The sequence below is a fragment of the Falco cherrug genome, chromosome 6 (genome assembly GCF_023634085.1).
Source record: "Falco cherrug isolate bFalChe1 chromosome 6, bFalChe1.pri, whole genome shotgun sequence".
Classification (NCBI taxonomy): domain Eukaryota; kingdom Metazoa; phylum Chordata; class Aves; order Falconiformes; family Falconidae; genus Falco; species Falco cherrug.
In genome coordinates, this window is record NC_073702.1 from 34,475,536 (window position 1) to 34,490,889 (window position 15,354).

Genomic DNA, 15,354 nt, shown 5'->3' on the forward strand with positions numbered 1-15,354 from the left:
TAATTTTCAACATCAACTGTCTTTCTTGATGTTCAGTATTAGATTGGTTTCTTCTAATATTGTTGCCACCTCAGCTTCCTTAGGTCACTGGTTCCCCTGCAGAGAGAACTTGCCACCACTGTTCAAAGACCATCATGATGACCACAATATTTAAAGGAATAGGTCAATGTTTCTTAATATAGCCAACCAATCTGCAAAGAGAACCTGATGACATCATTGTTTTTTAAAGAAACCTACTTTACCGGCAATGAAGTGGAAGTTACACAATTCATTAACAAATCACAGCATGTTTACTTTAGAAATTTCCTCTTTCCTATTGCAAAAGAGTCAACCTGAGTGAGCATTTCAGTGTTGAGTGTGCCAGACTACTAGTGGGGGGGTGTGTGTGTGTGCGCACTGACAGTACTGGAGTGTAGAACACTGGAGTGTAGGCAGTAGACCTGCCAGACAGACCCTCAAGATACTCCTTTCCAGATCTTTTGAGGCATTGTAGAGAAATTAATTGCAGAATCAAAGAATGGATGAGGTGTGTCCCTGCCCTGCTCAGAGCAGGATCAACCACAGCAGGCTGCTTAGGACTGTGTCCAGCTGGGTTTTGAATATCTCCAAGGATGGAGACCCCACATCTATCCGGGAAGCTTTTTTCAGTGTTTGGTCATCCTCAAAGTAGTGAAATGAAGTCTAGCAACCAGAGAGTCTAAAGAGAAAGAATTGTCCAGCGGTAAGGATACTATTTTGAATTCCAGAGATGAAGACTGAATTCCCTGCTATCTTGTGGCTATTGGAGAAGTTATTTCTATTCTCTGTCTCAGTTTTCCTGGCAGACAAAGACTGCAAGGTGTCTGCAACCACTAAAAACTGACAACAAAGGGAACCAGAGGTAGATTAATTTAGTCTGGCTGCAGAGAGAACTGTTTCCAAAGGCATTATTGGTGATGCAGATATGTAACGGCTGGTTAGTATAGTTCTGTGGTCAGCCCATTTATTCCATACAGCTACAGAAGTGTTCTTCAGCTGGGATGAGGGGATTTAGGTCTAAATATTTTAGCCTAAGGATAAGGAACTTGGTTTTGTTTAATTTGAAGTCAGCTGGAGACCTGAGGCCACTTTAGTTTTCTGTGGTGGTCTAATTTACTCTGCCATACCATATTCCCTGAGTCTATTCAAGTATGAATCCTATAGTCTTGCCATAGTAACTTAACAAAATTAAAGTCATCAGCTTCTGACTTGCCCCACTTATTCCCTGGAAAAGCAATGCCAGTGGGGGTCCCATACAGCTCTTTAGGGTCATGAAAGCATTTCTTGTTTGGAACAATGTGCTTTCATGTGCACTTAGCCTAGACCTATGTATGAAAATAAGTCTTTTTCACCTTCTCTTTTTGTGCCTTGGCATTCTGGTTTCTAGGTAGATCGGTCTGGCCTTTCTGCTGAGACCACTGGTCACAAGGGGTTTTGAGAGTTAAATTCTGTTTTTCTTCAGGGATGCTGGAAAGCAATGGACCTGCTGTGACACACAACAAGTGGTCTGGTTCCTATACATGCCAAAACCTCTTAGCAGCTTAGAGAGACAGATACCTACCATCTCTGCCTGACCTACATCTACCCAGAGCTTTTCTGCACTAGCCTGTAAACTGCTCATATTTAGCTAGCTCTTGCTTTCCTTACCTTGCTGAGCAGCTTTGCCTGCATTAGGAATGCAGGATGCTTGTTGCTAGCATTACAGTACAAGGCAGTGTGCAGGACTCAGTATGCCATTACTGGCACATACGGCTCCCTCAGCATGTTATGCCATAGCAGGCAATGTACTTTACTTGCCTACTTATTGACAAAAAAGCGAAAGATTACCTTCCCCACTGAGCTTTCACACTTTTGGTACAGATTTATGCTTGAATACAAATTATCTGAGTTACAGACATGCCCTTTAGAAAATCTGTTTAACAGAAAGAGCAGAGGGGGAATATAATCCAGAAACAATCTCCAATAATTGACTGGCATTGTCTTCTCAGCAACAAAAAATGCCACTTGGATTAATAATTAGATTAATAAATAAATCAAGTAAAAAACAAAAGGCTGTTTTAATCTTAAAACCACTAGCACAAGCAATGAGACCAAAGAAGTGCTGTCTTCTTTCTCCTACTTCATACTTTGTTCATCAGTCATACAGATGTGTGTGGTGCAGCAGAACTAATGCTCTGCTTAGAAAGTACACATTTAAGGATTACTGGAAGTGAAGTTTCAGCTTGCTTAAAGAAGTATATTTTAGCATATCATGCAAATTTGGTCAGAAGACATAAAAGTTAACAGCATAAAGTTCAAATTCAGCCCTAAAATATGTAAACTGGCTACATTCCCTGGTGCCATTCAGACCACAACCATGCTTGAATACAGAATTGGTCCTATACAAAATTCCCTAAGGAAAGGAAAAAGCCATCTCATTCCAGAGCCTCTTTTCGTTATTTTTCTTTCCAGGTTTTCCACCTCTGCTCTCAGGTACCACCCCAAGAAGAAAGCCTAAGTACTTCCACAGATTATTATCCACTGTGCTGATTTACAGTACCATGGCCATGCCTATTTCTGCTGCACTCGCAGCACTGCCATGCTGGTCAGATTCCCATTTTTCTTGATGCATCGATCCAAGCAGCAAAAGAAAAGGATTTCTATGTACAACTTTACCCCAGTTTCCACTGTTCTTGATACTGGCTTGTTTCATGCTTTCATGTATGGGCTGAAGAAAGAATGCTTCAGAAAAGAGAAGTATATGTAACTGAAAAAATTATATAAATTAAGGGCCTTCTTGCTTTCGCTTAGACAGCTCAGGGCAGGTGCCACAGAGTGTACTGATATTTATGGACTAAGCCCACTGCAGGAGAAAGGTGGCATTAGCAAATTTATATTAAGTATGAAACCCAGGCCACTGATCAAGTCCCAGGTATTACACATTTAAGTATAAATGTGTGATAGCCACAGTGACTTAGATGGTCCCTATAGAGTCTATTGCTTAGAGTGTACCCTAGAACAGTGAAATGAGTGCAATCTCACCCTGAGTCACATGGCTGGGTCTCCCGATGCAAAGCCTTTTGGAAGAAAAATCTAAAATAAAGCATTTGAAACCCTAGGTCAAGGAATTACACTGACTTTACTGCAGTCTTTCTTGCAAGGAGAGACGAAATATCAGCCTTTTGCCTTCAGCATAACTGTGTGGAAGACTACAGAAGCAACACCTCACTAAAAACTAAAGCAGTTACGGCTCAGACCCTAACTGGGTGCTGGAACTGTACCTGTGCTGTTCTGTTACAGGAAAGGTCTCAGCTGGGCCTCTGTAGAGCATTTCCTTAGCTAGCTTGGAAGCTGGGACCAGCAGACACTTTGGATGAGGCCACCCTGCTTTGAAGTCTGAAAGAGCTGAAGAGTATGACTGTGGGCCACTTCATTAGCTTTCTTTACATCGAGGCATATGGATAATTGCCACCAGCGCGCTGGGTGAACAACAGAGCCGTGTGCTCTGAAATGAATATGCTGCCCATTTCCTCACCTTTCATGGCACAGCACAGATGAGATGATGGACAAAACTTCTTGTTCGGATGATTTATTTCGTTGGGTTTTTTTCTATTTAGTAAGTGTTTTGCTTATGAAAAGACAAACCCACCTACCCAGCCAACCACTCTTCGTGCCAGCCAGAAGTCACGGAAAAAACGCATTAGAAAGCGTATTTAAGCAGCACCTCTCACCACCCGCTCGCTGAGCGCGGCAGCCTTCCCGCGGCCGCCCCCGGGTGCAGTTGGCTAGCGCGGCCGCACGGTGGCGCCCAGCCCCAGCAGAGCCGCACCGCACCGCACCGCACCGCACCGCACCGCACCGCACCACTCCGCACCGCACCGCACCGCACCACTCCGCACCGCATCGCACCGTACCACACCGCTCCGCACCGCATCGCACCGCACCGCGCCGCACCGCAGCGGAGCGCAGCAGCTCTCCGTGCTTTTGGCTGCGCTTGCAGAGAGAACAGCTACGGGCTGCCAGTGCTCCATCGCCAGGGGGCCGTGCCGGCGCGGGGATGACTTCCGCGCACACAACTATTTTCATTTCGTGGAGTTTAAAAGCCTTGAGCGGTGACAGCAAACGCAAAGGGGAGATGGAAAACAGAAACTTAAAGGCCGCACCGATGCCTGTGACTACACTTTATTTCTGGGGTTTTTTTTTCAAACATCAGTGTGAATTTATTATGTTTGCATAACATGCTGTACAAACTATGTAAGAGCAAGGTACGAATGCGTCCATTGCCATCCAGGGACGTGCTCTTTTGACAGGGAGAAATGGGAATAACAAAAATCTCACAGAAGATGCATTGTATTTCAGTGTCTAGGATTTAAGTGAACCATAAGTGAACCACTTGCCCTATTGACACACAGTTCTGTAACAGTCTGCTGCAAACAACGCATCAGGCAATTGGATATACTCAGTGATGCGTTTGGCCTTCAAATGGATTTTTTAAAATACAATTTCTAGTAACAACCATATTGCTCCAATCACTCTTTTTTGTTCTATTCCCTAATGCCAGTGCTGGCTAGCAAAAGAGGACGCTTCGGATCCAACCCTGAGAGGCAGTAGCCACAGGACATCATGTAGGTGGAAATGCTTGCAGGGAAAAAGCTTGAGGCAACACCCAGTGAAACAGTGATAGCTGCGACAGGGACAGAGGGAATCACTACCAGCAATTTCACAGTGTGAGACTTTACAATGCACAGCTTTATTAACGCACCCAGTGTGAGCCATCTGTTTATATTAAAGTACTTCCACCCTGTCCCCCAATCTGAAACCTGTCTTTTGCACTTATTTTCCACATTCATTTTTTCATTACTGTGACTTCCAATATCTCCGTAAATTGAGTTCAAAAGGGCATCTCAGTTCAAGTCTGCTACTTCTCCCAGGTTGTAATTCCTCTGTTTCCTTTTGGTCAAAAGCTGGGAGGAGAGAGACCCAAACACGATGAATTTTTCCTTTAAGGAAGGGAAGCGGTTGAGTGCTGTTACATTTTTCCAGTAATGTCTAGTGAAGGCTTTTACTTAACCACCTGCAATAACCTTAGTTCCACTTTGGGCTTTAAAGCCAGCACCTGGGACACAGCCGTTTCCCCTCTCTCTCGCTCCCGGTTGCTCTCCTAGCTTTTTCAGACCGGACACCCCGAGTGCCGGGGCCGGTGGTTGTGAGGCGGCGGGGCCGAGCAGGCCGGGCCGTGAGGCGAGCGGAGCCGGGCCGGGGGGCGAGCGGAGCCGGGCCGGGGGGCGAATGGGGCCGGGCCGCGGCGCGAGTGGGGCCGGGCCGTGAGGCGGCCTCCGCGCGGGGCTGACGGCGCTCGGCAGGCAGCGGTGCCGCACCTCGGGACAAGCCCGGGACAGATTCCCCGGCCGCGCCGGCCGACAAGGCCCCCTCCGGTTTGTGCCGCCACCCCGGCACTGAGTGGCGGCTTTGCGGCAGGGCGGGTCGGGTCCCTGTCGTGGCCCCGGTTGCGCCGCTGCCCGCCCCACCGCTCTGGATGACCGGGCCCCGCCGCCCCCAAGCGCGTCTCCTGCCACCCCACAGCCACCGGCCCCGATGCCCCTAGCCCGACCCGGTCGCCGCCAACCAAGCCCGGCGCTGCACCGCCCCGCCGCCGCCACCGCCGCTGCCGCGGGCCGGGGGTCGCTCGCGCCCTGCTGCGCCCTGCTCCCCCCGCCTGCCCGCGCCCCGCCTCCCGCCCGCAGCGCTCCGCCAATCGCGACGCTCTCCGCCGGGGATGACCTCACTCTCTGCCTTCCCATTGGCCGGCTATATTAAGAAAGTCGCGAGCGCCTTTAAATAGAGGCGCCGGCCCGCAGCTTGCGGCAGTGGCAGCGCGGTGCCGGTGGGTCGGTGGTGTGCGGTGGCAGCAGCGGCGCTTCCTCCGCGACGGGCCGAGTCGGGCGGGAGCGGCGGCGCTTGCCTGCGGCCGTAGCGCTCCCCCGGGGCAGGGGACGGAGGCGCGGTGTCCGTGCGGGGAGAGAAGAGGGCGCGCCCGCCTGCCTGCGCGGGCTCGGCTCGCCACGGTGCCCTGTGAGAAGCGAGAGGAAGGGGGAGGCGGCGGCCGCGGGGAGGAGGGCGCTGCCATCGTCCTGCTGCACGGCAAGGCCAGCTTGGCGAGCCTGGCCATGGCCGCCATCCGCAAGAAGCTGGTGGTGGTGGGGGACGGTGCCTGTGGCAAGACTTGCCTTCTCATAGTCTTCAGCAAAGATGAGTTCCCTGAGGTCTACGTGCCCACCGTCTTCGAGAACTACGTGGCTGATATCGAGGTGGATGGCAAACAGGTGGAGCTGGCACTGTGGGACACGGCTGGCCAGGAGGATTATGACCGTCTGCGCCCCCTTTCCTACCCAGACACCGACGTGATTCTCATGTGCTTCTCTGTGGACAGCCCAGACTCACTGGAGAACATCCCAGAGAAGTGGGTGCCCGAAGTCAAGCACTTCTGCCCCAACGTCCCCATCATCCTGGTGGCCAACAAGAAGGACCTGCGCAATGATGAGCATGTGCGCAATGAGCTGGCCCGCATGAAGCAGGAGCCGGTGCGCACCGAGGATGGCCGTGCCATGGCCATTCGTATCCAGGCCTACGACTACCTGGAGTGCTCGGCCAAGACCAAGGAGGGTGTCCGGGAGGTCTTTGAGACAGCCACCCGGGCAGCCTTGCAGAAGCGCTACGGCACCCAAAACGGCTGCATCAACTGCTGCAAAGTCCTATAGGGTGTGGCTGGAGTGCGGCGCTGGGCACAGCGTCTGGGTCACCTGTTGGCAGGCAGAGAGGAGCTGGGTTATGCACACACAAAGCATCTGCCTGTCCCCTCTCCTGGGGGCTGGCGATGAATCAGGGTGGGGGCTAAGGGAGGGAGCATGCTCGCTTAGCCTTGGCTGAAAAGGGTTGTGCTGGCTCAGCTGTGGGGTCAGAGGGAGGGGGAATTGCATGCCCGGAGTCTTGGGAATGAAGTGGGGAGAAGCCTTCTCCTACCACTGGCCCCTGTGAGTTAATTGCAGATTCTCAACAACAAAAAGCTGCTGAGACTGGACTGAGCAAACACCGCACCCGGCTCTTCCCCTACCACCTGCTGCTGCCAGCTCCCAGCTGGCCTCCTCTCTTTTGCAAGAGGAGAACGGTGGAGCTGAGATGCTCCAGGGGACTGACTTCTGCCTCCTGCCTGCATGTGCCTCCCCCCGGGCAAGCTGGGGAAGGGGGCTGGCTGCATCTCCTGGGCTGCCTGCACATCCTCGCCTCTCCTGCAGATGTTTCGGCCTGAGCCTGACCTGCAGTGGAAGTTAGTGCCCTGAAGACTGAGACTGGGAGGGGAGGGTCATTCCAAGCAAAGCCTGTATATATCTTTACCTTTTCTGTCTTGTGCAAACTGGGGTAGTGCCGGGGGTGCTTATTTAAAGTGAGGTGGGGAGGGGGTGCTGAGCTGGGACTTGTGTTGTGCAAAGGAATTTGCCCTGAGTGACCAATGTCTGCTGATAACACAAGCCTTGAACTGACTCCAGCTGCAGAAGTCACCAGGCTGGGAAGTAAAGCTGAATTGCTCTGTCCTCCTTGCTGGACATCCTCCTCCTGATGGACAAGGCAGGATGAGCAAGGAGGAGGGCGTTGATATTGCCATATTATGATCTTGGTGCCTGCTCCTTCCTTTATTGTTGTCTTCTGCAAGTATGTTGATTTGGGTTTATTTAAAAGTTTATTTTCAAAAAGAAATTACTTTGCACAACTTGGTGGATTTTTGTGTTTTTTTAAATTAAATACTCGGCGCACTTGTCATCTGCGTACAACACTGTAGCATTGGAAACAATCTTACTCACTAACCTCATCTGGGTCTTGTTTTTAAATTGATTTCAACACAAGACAAAAAAAACCCCAAACCACTGTATCTTTTTGCCTTGGAAAAAAAATATGGTTGAAAGCACTGTTCCTTATGCAGTGAGTACATCAGACTTCAGTATTAAAGGGTAGTTTAAAGAATGGAGGTTTATTTAAAACTTATTTTCACAGGGTAGCCAACCCAAGTGAAAATAATTTTGTGTTTCTCTGGTTCAGAGAACAAACGTATCCATTTCTATTTGTTTACTTTTCTCCCTCTTCCCTCAACAGTGGTACTGAGACTGTTTTTGTTTTTAATAAACTGACATGGCAAAACCTGAGATGTATATGATGTTTACATAAAGTTATGAACTGTGTATGCAGTTTTTTATGTAAAGTATTAAAAGATTCTATGCTGACACTTGTGAGAGCGGTGTTGTGATTTACAGAGACTGTCCTCAGCTTGCAGCAATACACCTGGATGGTATTGAACTAGACCAGCGTTTGCCCTCTGCCTGCAGATGCTTTTATTTGTATTTTCTCTGCTGGCTGAAATATCTGTCTGGCAGCTTTCAGAGGGTGGTGGTTTTATTTTCCTTTGGGGGGAGCTGCTTTGTTACTTTTTCTGTACAGATGGCATGTGGAAGTGTACTTGAAATTCAAGGTGGTGACTAATCCATCCTTGTTGCTGCTAAGCTCAAGAATTCTCTGTGCCTTGTGTGTGGTGAGCTTGGGTTCAGCTTCTGCTGCTCCTTTACCCTCTGCCCCTGCTGCCTGTTGGTGGCTGGGGTGAGGTCTGGGCTTGTGTAGCAGCAAAAGGTGGAAACTGAAAAGCAGCAGAAGCAGTAGGGCTTATTTTCCAAGCGAAATATTTAGATAAAAGCAGATTTTATGGTGACCTCCCCTTTCCTTGGGGTGAATACCTGTTTGGTGCAGTAGGACGTGTAGACAGGCTTTGCTCGCTGTTGAAGTAGTCTCCAAAGCGGCCTAGCTAGATTTCCTAATTGCTGCCCTCATTAATTCCCATAGCAGTCTAAAAAGCCTAGGCCTCTCCATGTCAGGGATACCCAGCAGGGCACCATGCCTGCCTCTTTCTTCCCTTGCCGTCTTTCTTCTTCGAGGCTGGCTCGCTGCCCGGGCAGGTGTGGGAGGTGCTGTGGGTGCTGCCTGCAGCAGCAGCTCCTGACAGAAATGGCTTGGTGCAAAGTGCATTATATCATTTTTGTTCAACAACAAGGCCTAGGCCCAAAGTGCTGAGGTCTCCCTTTCTATTATTTTCTTTTTTTTCTTCTTTTTTTTTTTTCTGAAAAACTCCCTTAGGTGCCTATAAGGGAAATCTCAGGACAGTTTTATATTTTCATAAATCCTCTTGACTCTTTTTGCAGTAGTGTGAGAAAGGAGTTGAGCCTTTTCTTTCTCTGGCCTATGAATATCTGCTAGGGTACACTGGATTGTTCAGAAATGTTAACAAATACCAAGGCAAGCACAACACATGTAGTGGCTTTTGCTCACTCGTTCACAGAGGGCTTTGCCAGCTGCCGATTGAAAGCAGTGGAGCTTTTTTGACAGACAGCAATAGCAGGCTCCTTGTTTGACAACTGGAAAATCTATCAGAAATAGTGTGGAAACAGCCAGGTTTGCATTTTGAAGACTTCAGCTAGAGTACGTGCTCAGTCCACTCTGTGAATTTATTTTGCAGTTTCTATGATCCTTACTAAAAGATAGAGGCATTTTAACTTGGACAATTTAGCCAGGATTTCTTGAATGGTACCTAAGTATCTGTCTCCAAGGATGTCAATGCTCCTGGTATTCCAAGGGTGAGTTTCCTATCTTCAGTCTGAGAACCCTAAAATAACTTTTTTGGTCCTAAAACATTATTTGAAAAAAATTTCTCAGTTTTGGATGTCTAAAGGGCCATAGCCAAAGACCTCATTCTTGCAGAGGCACTCAAAAGCCCAGTTGCAGTAGCACGGTTCTGTGCAGTATCAGCCAGTGATGTTAAAATCAGGATTGGAAACTTTTTCCTTAAACTGATTGCAATAGCTGCAGAACTTATAAATTCTGTTAAGACTGCAGCAATAACTGATCTTCTCAAAACTCCAAAGGAGAAAGCATTAGTATTTGTATTTTAAACACTGGGAAATGAGTTAGCATTGCATCCCTGTATAATTAACTATACCAATATTTTCCACTGAGGTGCTTACAAGGTAATTACATTCATTATTTCCAATTGGACCTTTGCCCAAGTCACGGCTACAGCATCTGGCCCAGGGGGGAAAAGCTGCAAGAAAACACATTTCAGTTTTAACTGAGCGTGACCTTTCCCTGCTACTTGTGAAGCTGTGAGTAAGCCGACAGAGTGAGATCACCGTGTGGGAGTCCACTCGATGGGGTCAGATGGTGGGATCAGAGCCATACTCATTTTGCTTTGTGCAGTGTTGCCATGCTTGCTCATTCACATCAGCTGCTTTGGTGGAGGGGGACAAGAGGTGTGGCTCGTCTTGCTCTCCTTGACTCAGCCACCTTGACACATCAGGCTGATGCCCCCAGGGCCACACCAGCTGCTGTGTGAGGATGTTGCGCTCACCAACTCCACCCCATAGCTGCAACTACCCAAGTGCAATGCAGAGGGTCTGCCCACTGCTGGGGCCAGCCAGGTGCCTGGGCTTGGAGCAGGCCACCTGACAACCCACACGGTGATTTTGAATTGGTTTCATGTGGACCTCCCCTTGCTTGTCTTCATCTGGACCCCTAGCTCGTGTTCATCTGGTCCCTGTCTGTCTTCTGTAACCCCTTGACACTGAGCAAGTTAGTCACAGCATCAAAGGAAAGTCAACAACCAGCTCATCTCACAGTCCCCGTGCACACTGCTGGGCACACAGAGACTTTCCCGGCTGTGTCCACATGCCTGCGCAGGTGTCCTCTGCTGAGGAAAGGCAGCACCTTCCCTTACTCTGTTCAGCCAAGTTGAGCCTCTGCAAAAGGTGTTTCTTCTGGTGGGAGCCAGTACTCCACATGTGTGGGGTTTGCTCAGTAATGGTACCGGGGAATCCTTAGCAGCAAATCCTGGAAATGTAGAAAAGCCTCACTGAAAAGCTCATTCATCTCCATCATTCTCTGTTCAAGTGAGGTGGCCACTTGTGCACTCCCACCCTGAGACTGGGTTGGAGCCTCTGACAGCATAAGGGTGTCTCGCCTGGGCAGCCTGAAGATGAAGCCACCCAGGGGAGGTCAGTACCTCCTCCCTTTCTGGACATACAGCAACAGCAGCTGCGAGTAGTCCTTGCATGACCATATAGAGACTGTCTGTTTAGAAAGCGCGCTCTGTAGGGTGGGCCAAACAAAGGATAAGTCATCTTTGGCAGGAGAAAGAAGTTTGGTAGTTTTGGCAAAACGTTTTTTAATGCACTTGTTATACGTTGGAATTAAACTACAAGGTTTTGCTAGGTTTTTTAGCTCTTATGCACTCCACATAGTGCAGTGGGGTTGCATGAGTGCAAGCGGGTCCAGAATCTGAAGCAATGTCCTCTTACATGGCTTTCTGTTTTTGCAGCAATTACTTAATTTAGCTCCATCTGCCTTACACTGTGTTGGACAGGTTGCAAGTCTTTTTCAGCAATTCTATAAAAACCTGACGTGAACTCTCTGCAGTAAGAGAAAGGAAAAAAGGGACTTTGAGGAAGTCCACAAGTATTTACTAGAATCAGTGTTGCTAACTGTGATTCACTCACAGATCTTATTCCTTGACTGCAGAAAGTAAAAAATATCCAGTTTGATCCTTCAGATTTTAGTTGACTGTAGCACTAGTGAATCAAGTTCTTTTGGTTTTGCTGGTACTGTAACAATACCTATTGATAAATAGAAATTGCATTAATAAACCATTGAACTAACTTTTTGTGCAGGCATCTCTGAAAAACTGTTTGCAGATCTGGCTAACCCAGTGTGTGCATGGAGATACAGATGCTCCAGGTCAGTGATTCAAGCCTTCCTTACAGGCAGCCAGCAGGCATGGTGGGGTGGAGGAAGCTGATAAGCATCATCTACTGTAAGGAAGCTTTCAAGGAAAGGTTTAGATCTATCGCTGGAGTCTCTCTGAAACCTTGTGGAGTTCCTTGTGGAGATCTTTAGATGTGGAGTTCAAGGGACGGAAGGATTTCAGCTCACTTCAGCAGTCTCAAAGTTATCTCATCTAAGCTAATTGTTCAAGGTCCCTTTCCTGCCAGTAGACAGAAGCAGGCAGCTCCAGAGGACCTCTCTCCACTGCCTGGGAACAGATGCCCTCACTGCATGGAAGGGCTAGTAGGTGAAGCCGTGCGGGATGGGCTTTGCTGAGACTGCCACCTGCTCACCTCCCACCATGGCAGGTCTATTCCCACCACCAGCATTCACCCCCTCCAGTTTTACCTCAGTGAAAGAGAGGTGTCTGGGCTACATATGCTGTTTCAACACCCTGGTCAGTCAGCAGGAAGACCAGGGCATGGTCCCACATGCAGCTGGGTGCATCCAGCTGCAGCTGCTGGGAAGCAGCAGTTTCTATGCCGTGCTGGTGAGCTGAGCTGGATCAGTGCAGGGCTTATCCGGCACTGGTGCTGGCATCAGGCCAGGCCAGGCAGGGAGGCATCATCTAAGGAGGGAGTCTGAGCAACTTGCTACAGCTGCGTAACCAACTCCAGAGAGGACAGATCAGGGTGACGTAGTTTGTGAGGGTGGTTATAGTCTCAGCATCATCCAGCCTGAGATCTGGAGGGCGTGTGCATATACCTGTATGAACTGTATGAGAGATCCTGGAACAGCTTGCCCAGAAAAGCTGCAGATGCCCAAACATTGGTGGTGTTCAAGGTCAGGCTGGACAGGGCTTGGAGCAACCAGATCTAGTGAAAGATGTCCCTGCCCACTGGAACTGCTCTATGGTTCTGTGTCTTTAAGAACTTGATTTGAGTAGCCTAATGTAACAATGGACATTTTTTTCGATTCCACTAGAGGAAGAGAATGAGTTGCACTTCCCCTTTCCCCTCTACCTACCCCCTTGAATTTTCCAAGTTGGTGTTGAGAGCAAGGACTTTTCTTCAAGTTTGCTCCCAGTGCCATCGGCAAGCCACAGTCTGTGATAAGTAGCAGTGAGATGGACTGAAGTTTCATGGCCAGACCCTCATGCCTGCACAGAAGGACAGACATCTCTCCAGCACTTCAGAGGTTCCATGAAGCGAGAGGCTTTGCGGTTACCTGTAAAGGGTGCCTAATTGTATTATCCATCCGTAGTTAAGCATCAAGTACCATTTGGTGTAGCAATAACTATGGGCATATCTGCTTTTCTTACGTGATTGAAATACCAAACTCGTGCTAGAAGGTGGGGTGTAAAAGTGGGGCCTAAAACCAGATACGCTGAATGGCAGCAGCAGAGCAAGAATATTCAATTGGTGCCTACAGCAGGTACTAAATGTATGTGTGTATTTTATCCCTGACTTGCTAGTCTGCGTGATTTTTGTGTGTGTGCTAAATCTTGCTTCCAAGTAAAGGGGACCAGTGGGTGGGATTTTGTGCCAAGTGCTTCATTCCGTTGCTTTTAGGTCATTCATTCTCTTCTGCATTCAAAGCTTGATGTGGCAGCGCTGGAGATAGGAATTTGGAAACAAAGTGGATTTCCTGGTGGTGCTAATTTGCATGATAATGTCCCCTTCCCTCCTGGCTCCCGGGAAGGGGAGGATGGTGGCAGTTCAGGGAGCCTTCGAGGGCGTAAGGGGGGGGAGGCTCTGGCAGGGGTCTGCCCTAGAAAAGCCTTTTCTCCTGCTCCTAAGCTTTTGTGCAGTGGGGTGTTGTTTATACAACGAGGTTTGATCCTACAGTCCTTGCCCTGTGGGGCTTTTCCCTCTGACCGAAGCAGGACAAGCCAGGCTCACACAATCAGGTCCTGCTTTGCAGGATTCTCTGGGGTTCTAGACAGCAGCAGCCTGACCCTTCCTACTGACAGCCGATTTTCTCCTCCCACGAAAACAGAGTGAGTTTTAGACTAGGGCTTTTCATAAGGTATGTGCATAGATAGCTAGACATAGTCATACTATCTGTGTAAAAATCAAAAAAGATGAAAATCCAGCCTTCTGCATTCAACATTCTGATAGGAGTAAATAGGTGCTTTATATTTTCAGCCTCATCAGCCTGGAAGATACTGAGGAACATCACTGCCTCGTGTGCAAGGGTAACAACATCAGTGACAGAAAGATGAAATTGTTATTTTTCTTTAATTCTGAGGAGAAAATAATCTGTATGTTTCGGGCTTAAACCAAGTGTGTGCTCATGAGCATCTGAAAGAAACTCCAAATTTCAGGCTACTCTAAAAGTACTAATGATTCATTTTCATTTTCTCTGACAGTCAGGTGGGAGGGACACTAAAGCTGCCAGCATCTAGAGGACCAAGGAGACTGAACGGGAGAGAGCTTATGTCAAAACAGCCTTGTACCAACCTGGCTTCCCACGGTGAGGCTAGGGCAGGAAGGTGTGAGTTGCTCCCTTGTTTGCTCTTCATTGAAGCGTTCCCAAACTAGGTGCCCTTCAGCTAGGGACAGCAATGAGCTCAGTCCTTCCCGATGGTAATAGGACATTTGCATTGATGGTGATTGCTGCATTTCACTCAAGACACTCCTAAGGATTAACTAGAATGAGATGCTGGCATGACAAAGACACACATATACTAGTGAAACAGTAAAAAAGGAAGTAAATTGTAGGAATTACCTTGCAGCTAGGAATTTAGCAAAGGTGTGCCTAATTCCTGGGCTCCTGGCTAACAGCCCACCTCGCCTGGTTCCCACACACCAGTGGCCTCTCCTCTTGGGTGGGCTCACTGATTTAACAGTGTCATGTAAAATTCAGATTCTCAGCCTGTATTTAGCTGGGAAGATTTCAGACTGGAGGAAGCGTTTTGGCGCCTGAAGGCTTCTCTGTCTTTTCCAGCTGTACCACTGGATTTAATAAAAAGCCATTCCTTCTCTGCACATTCTTCATCTAAGAGTGTTCTTAATTCTTCATCATGCCAGGGAAGCTGCTAAGGATGACAGGATGCTTAACCTGACATGGCTATTGCAGTGGTACTATATATTCTGAGACATTGGTTTCAGCCACTTCTCTTACTCCCCTTAGCATAAGCATGTACTTGAAACACAAACTTCTGAAATTTTACATGTCACATACTAAACAAAAGAATAAACTGGACATATTTCTTCCATGTGATCATGAGAAACTGGTGTGCGCAGTCATTTAAAGGAGTCAAAGCTGGGCCTTTGAACTTGGTGTAGGTATCTGGCAGGTTTAGGGACCCCCATTCCTCTGCACAGCCCTGCAGAAATGCCCGCTAAAAGTTGCTTTCCTAGCTTACCCCCTAACTGACCGCTGCCTACACGCTGCTGAAGGCTTTGCAAGTGCTGTGGGGACCAAGGGTAGCTGCCATGGTCTTGCCTCTGGGCAGCTGATGGTGGGTGCATTTGGTGCCAGCCCCCCGCCTGCCCTGGGGGT

General features: G+C 48.6%; 1 protein-coding gene across 1 annotated transcript; it reads left to right on the forward strand.

Moving 5' to 3' along the window:
- Window positions 1-5,856: 5,856 nt before the first annotated feature.
- On the forward strand, window positions 5,857-8,272 carry LOC102058470 (rho-related GTP-binding protein RhoB). Its single transcript, XM_027798587.2, has one exon. The coding sequence runs from the start codon at window positions 6,165-6,167 to the stop codon at window positions 6,753-6,755; it is 591 nt and encodes a 196-aa protein (XP_027654388.1). The 5' UTR covers window positions 5,857-6,164; the 3' UTR covers window positions 6,756-8,272.
- Window positions 8,273-15,354: the final 7,082 nt, after the last annotated feature.

Excerpts from the sequence above, each read along its gene's own strand:
- LOC102058470 (XM_027798587.2), top strand. The coding sequence starts at position 6,165 with ATGGCCGCCATCCGCAAGAAGCTGGTGGTGGTGGGGGACGGTGCCTGT.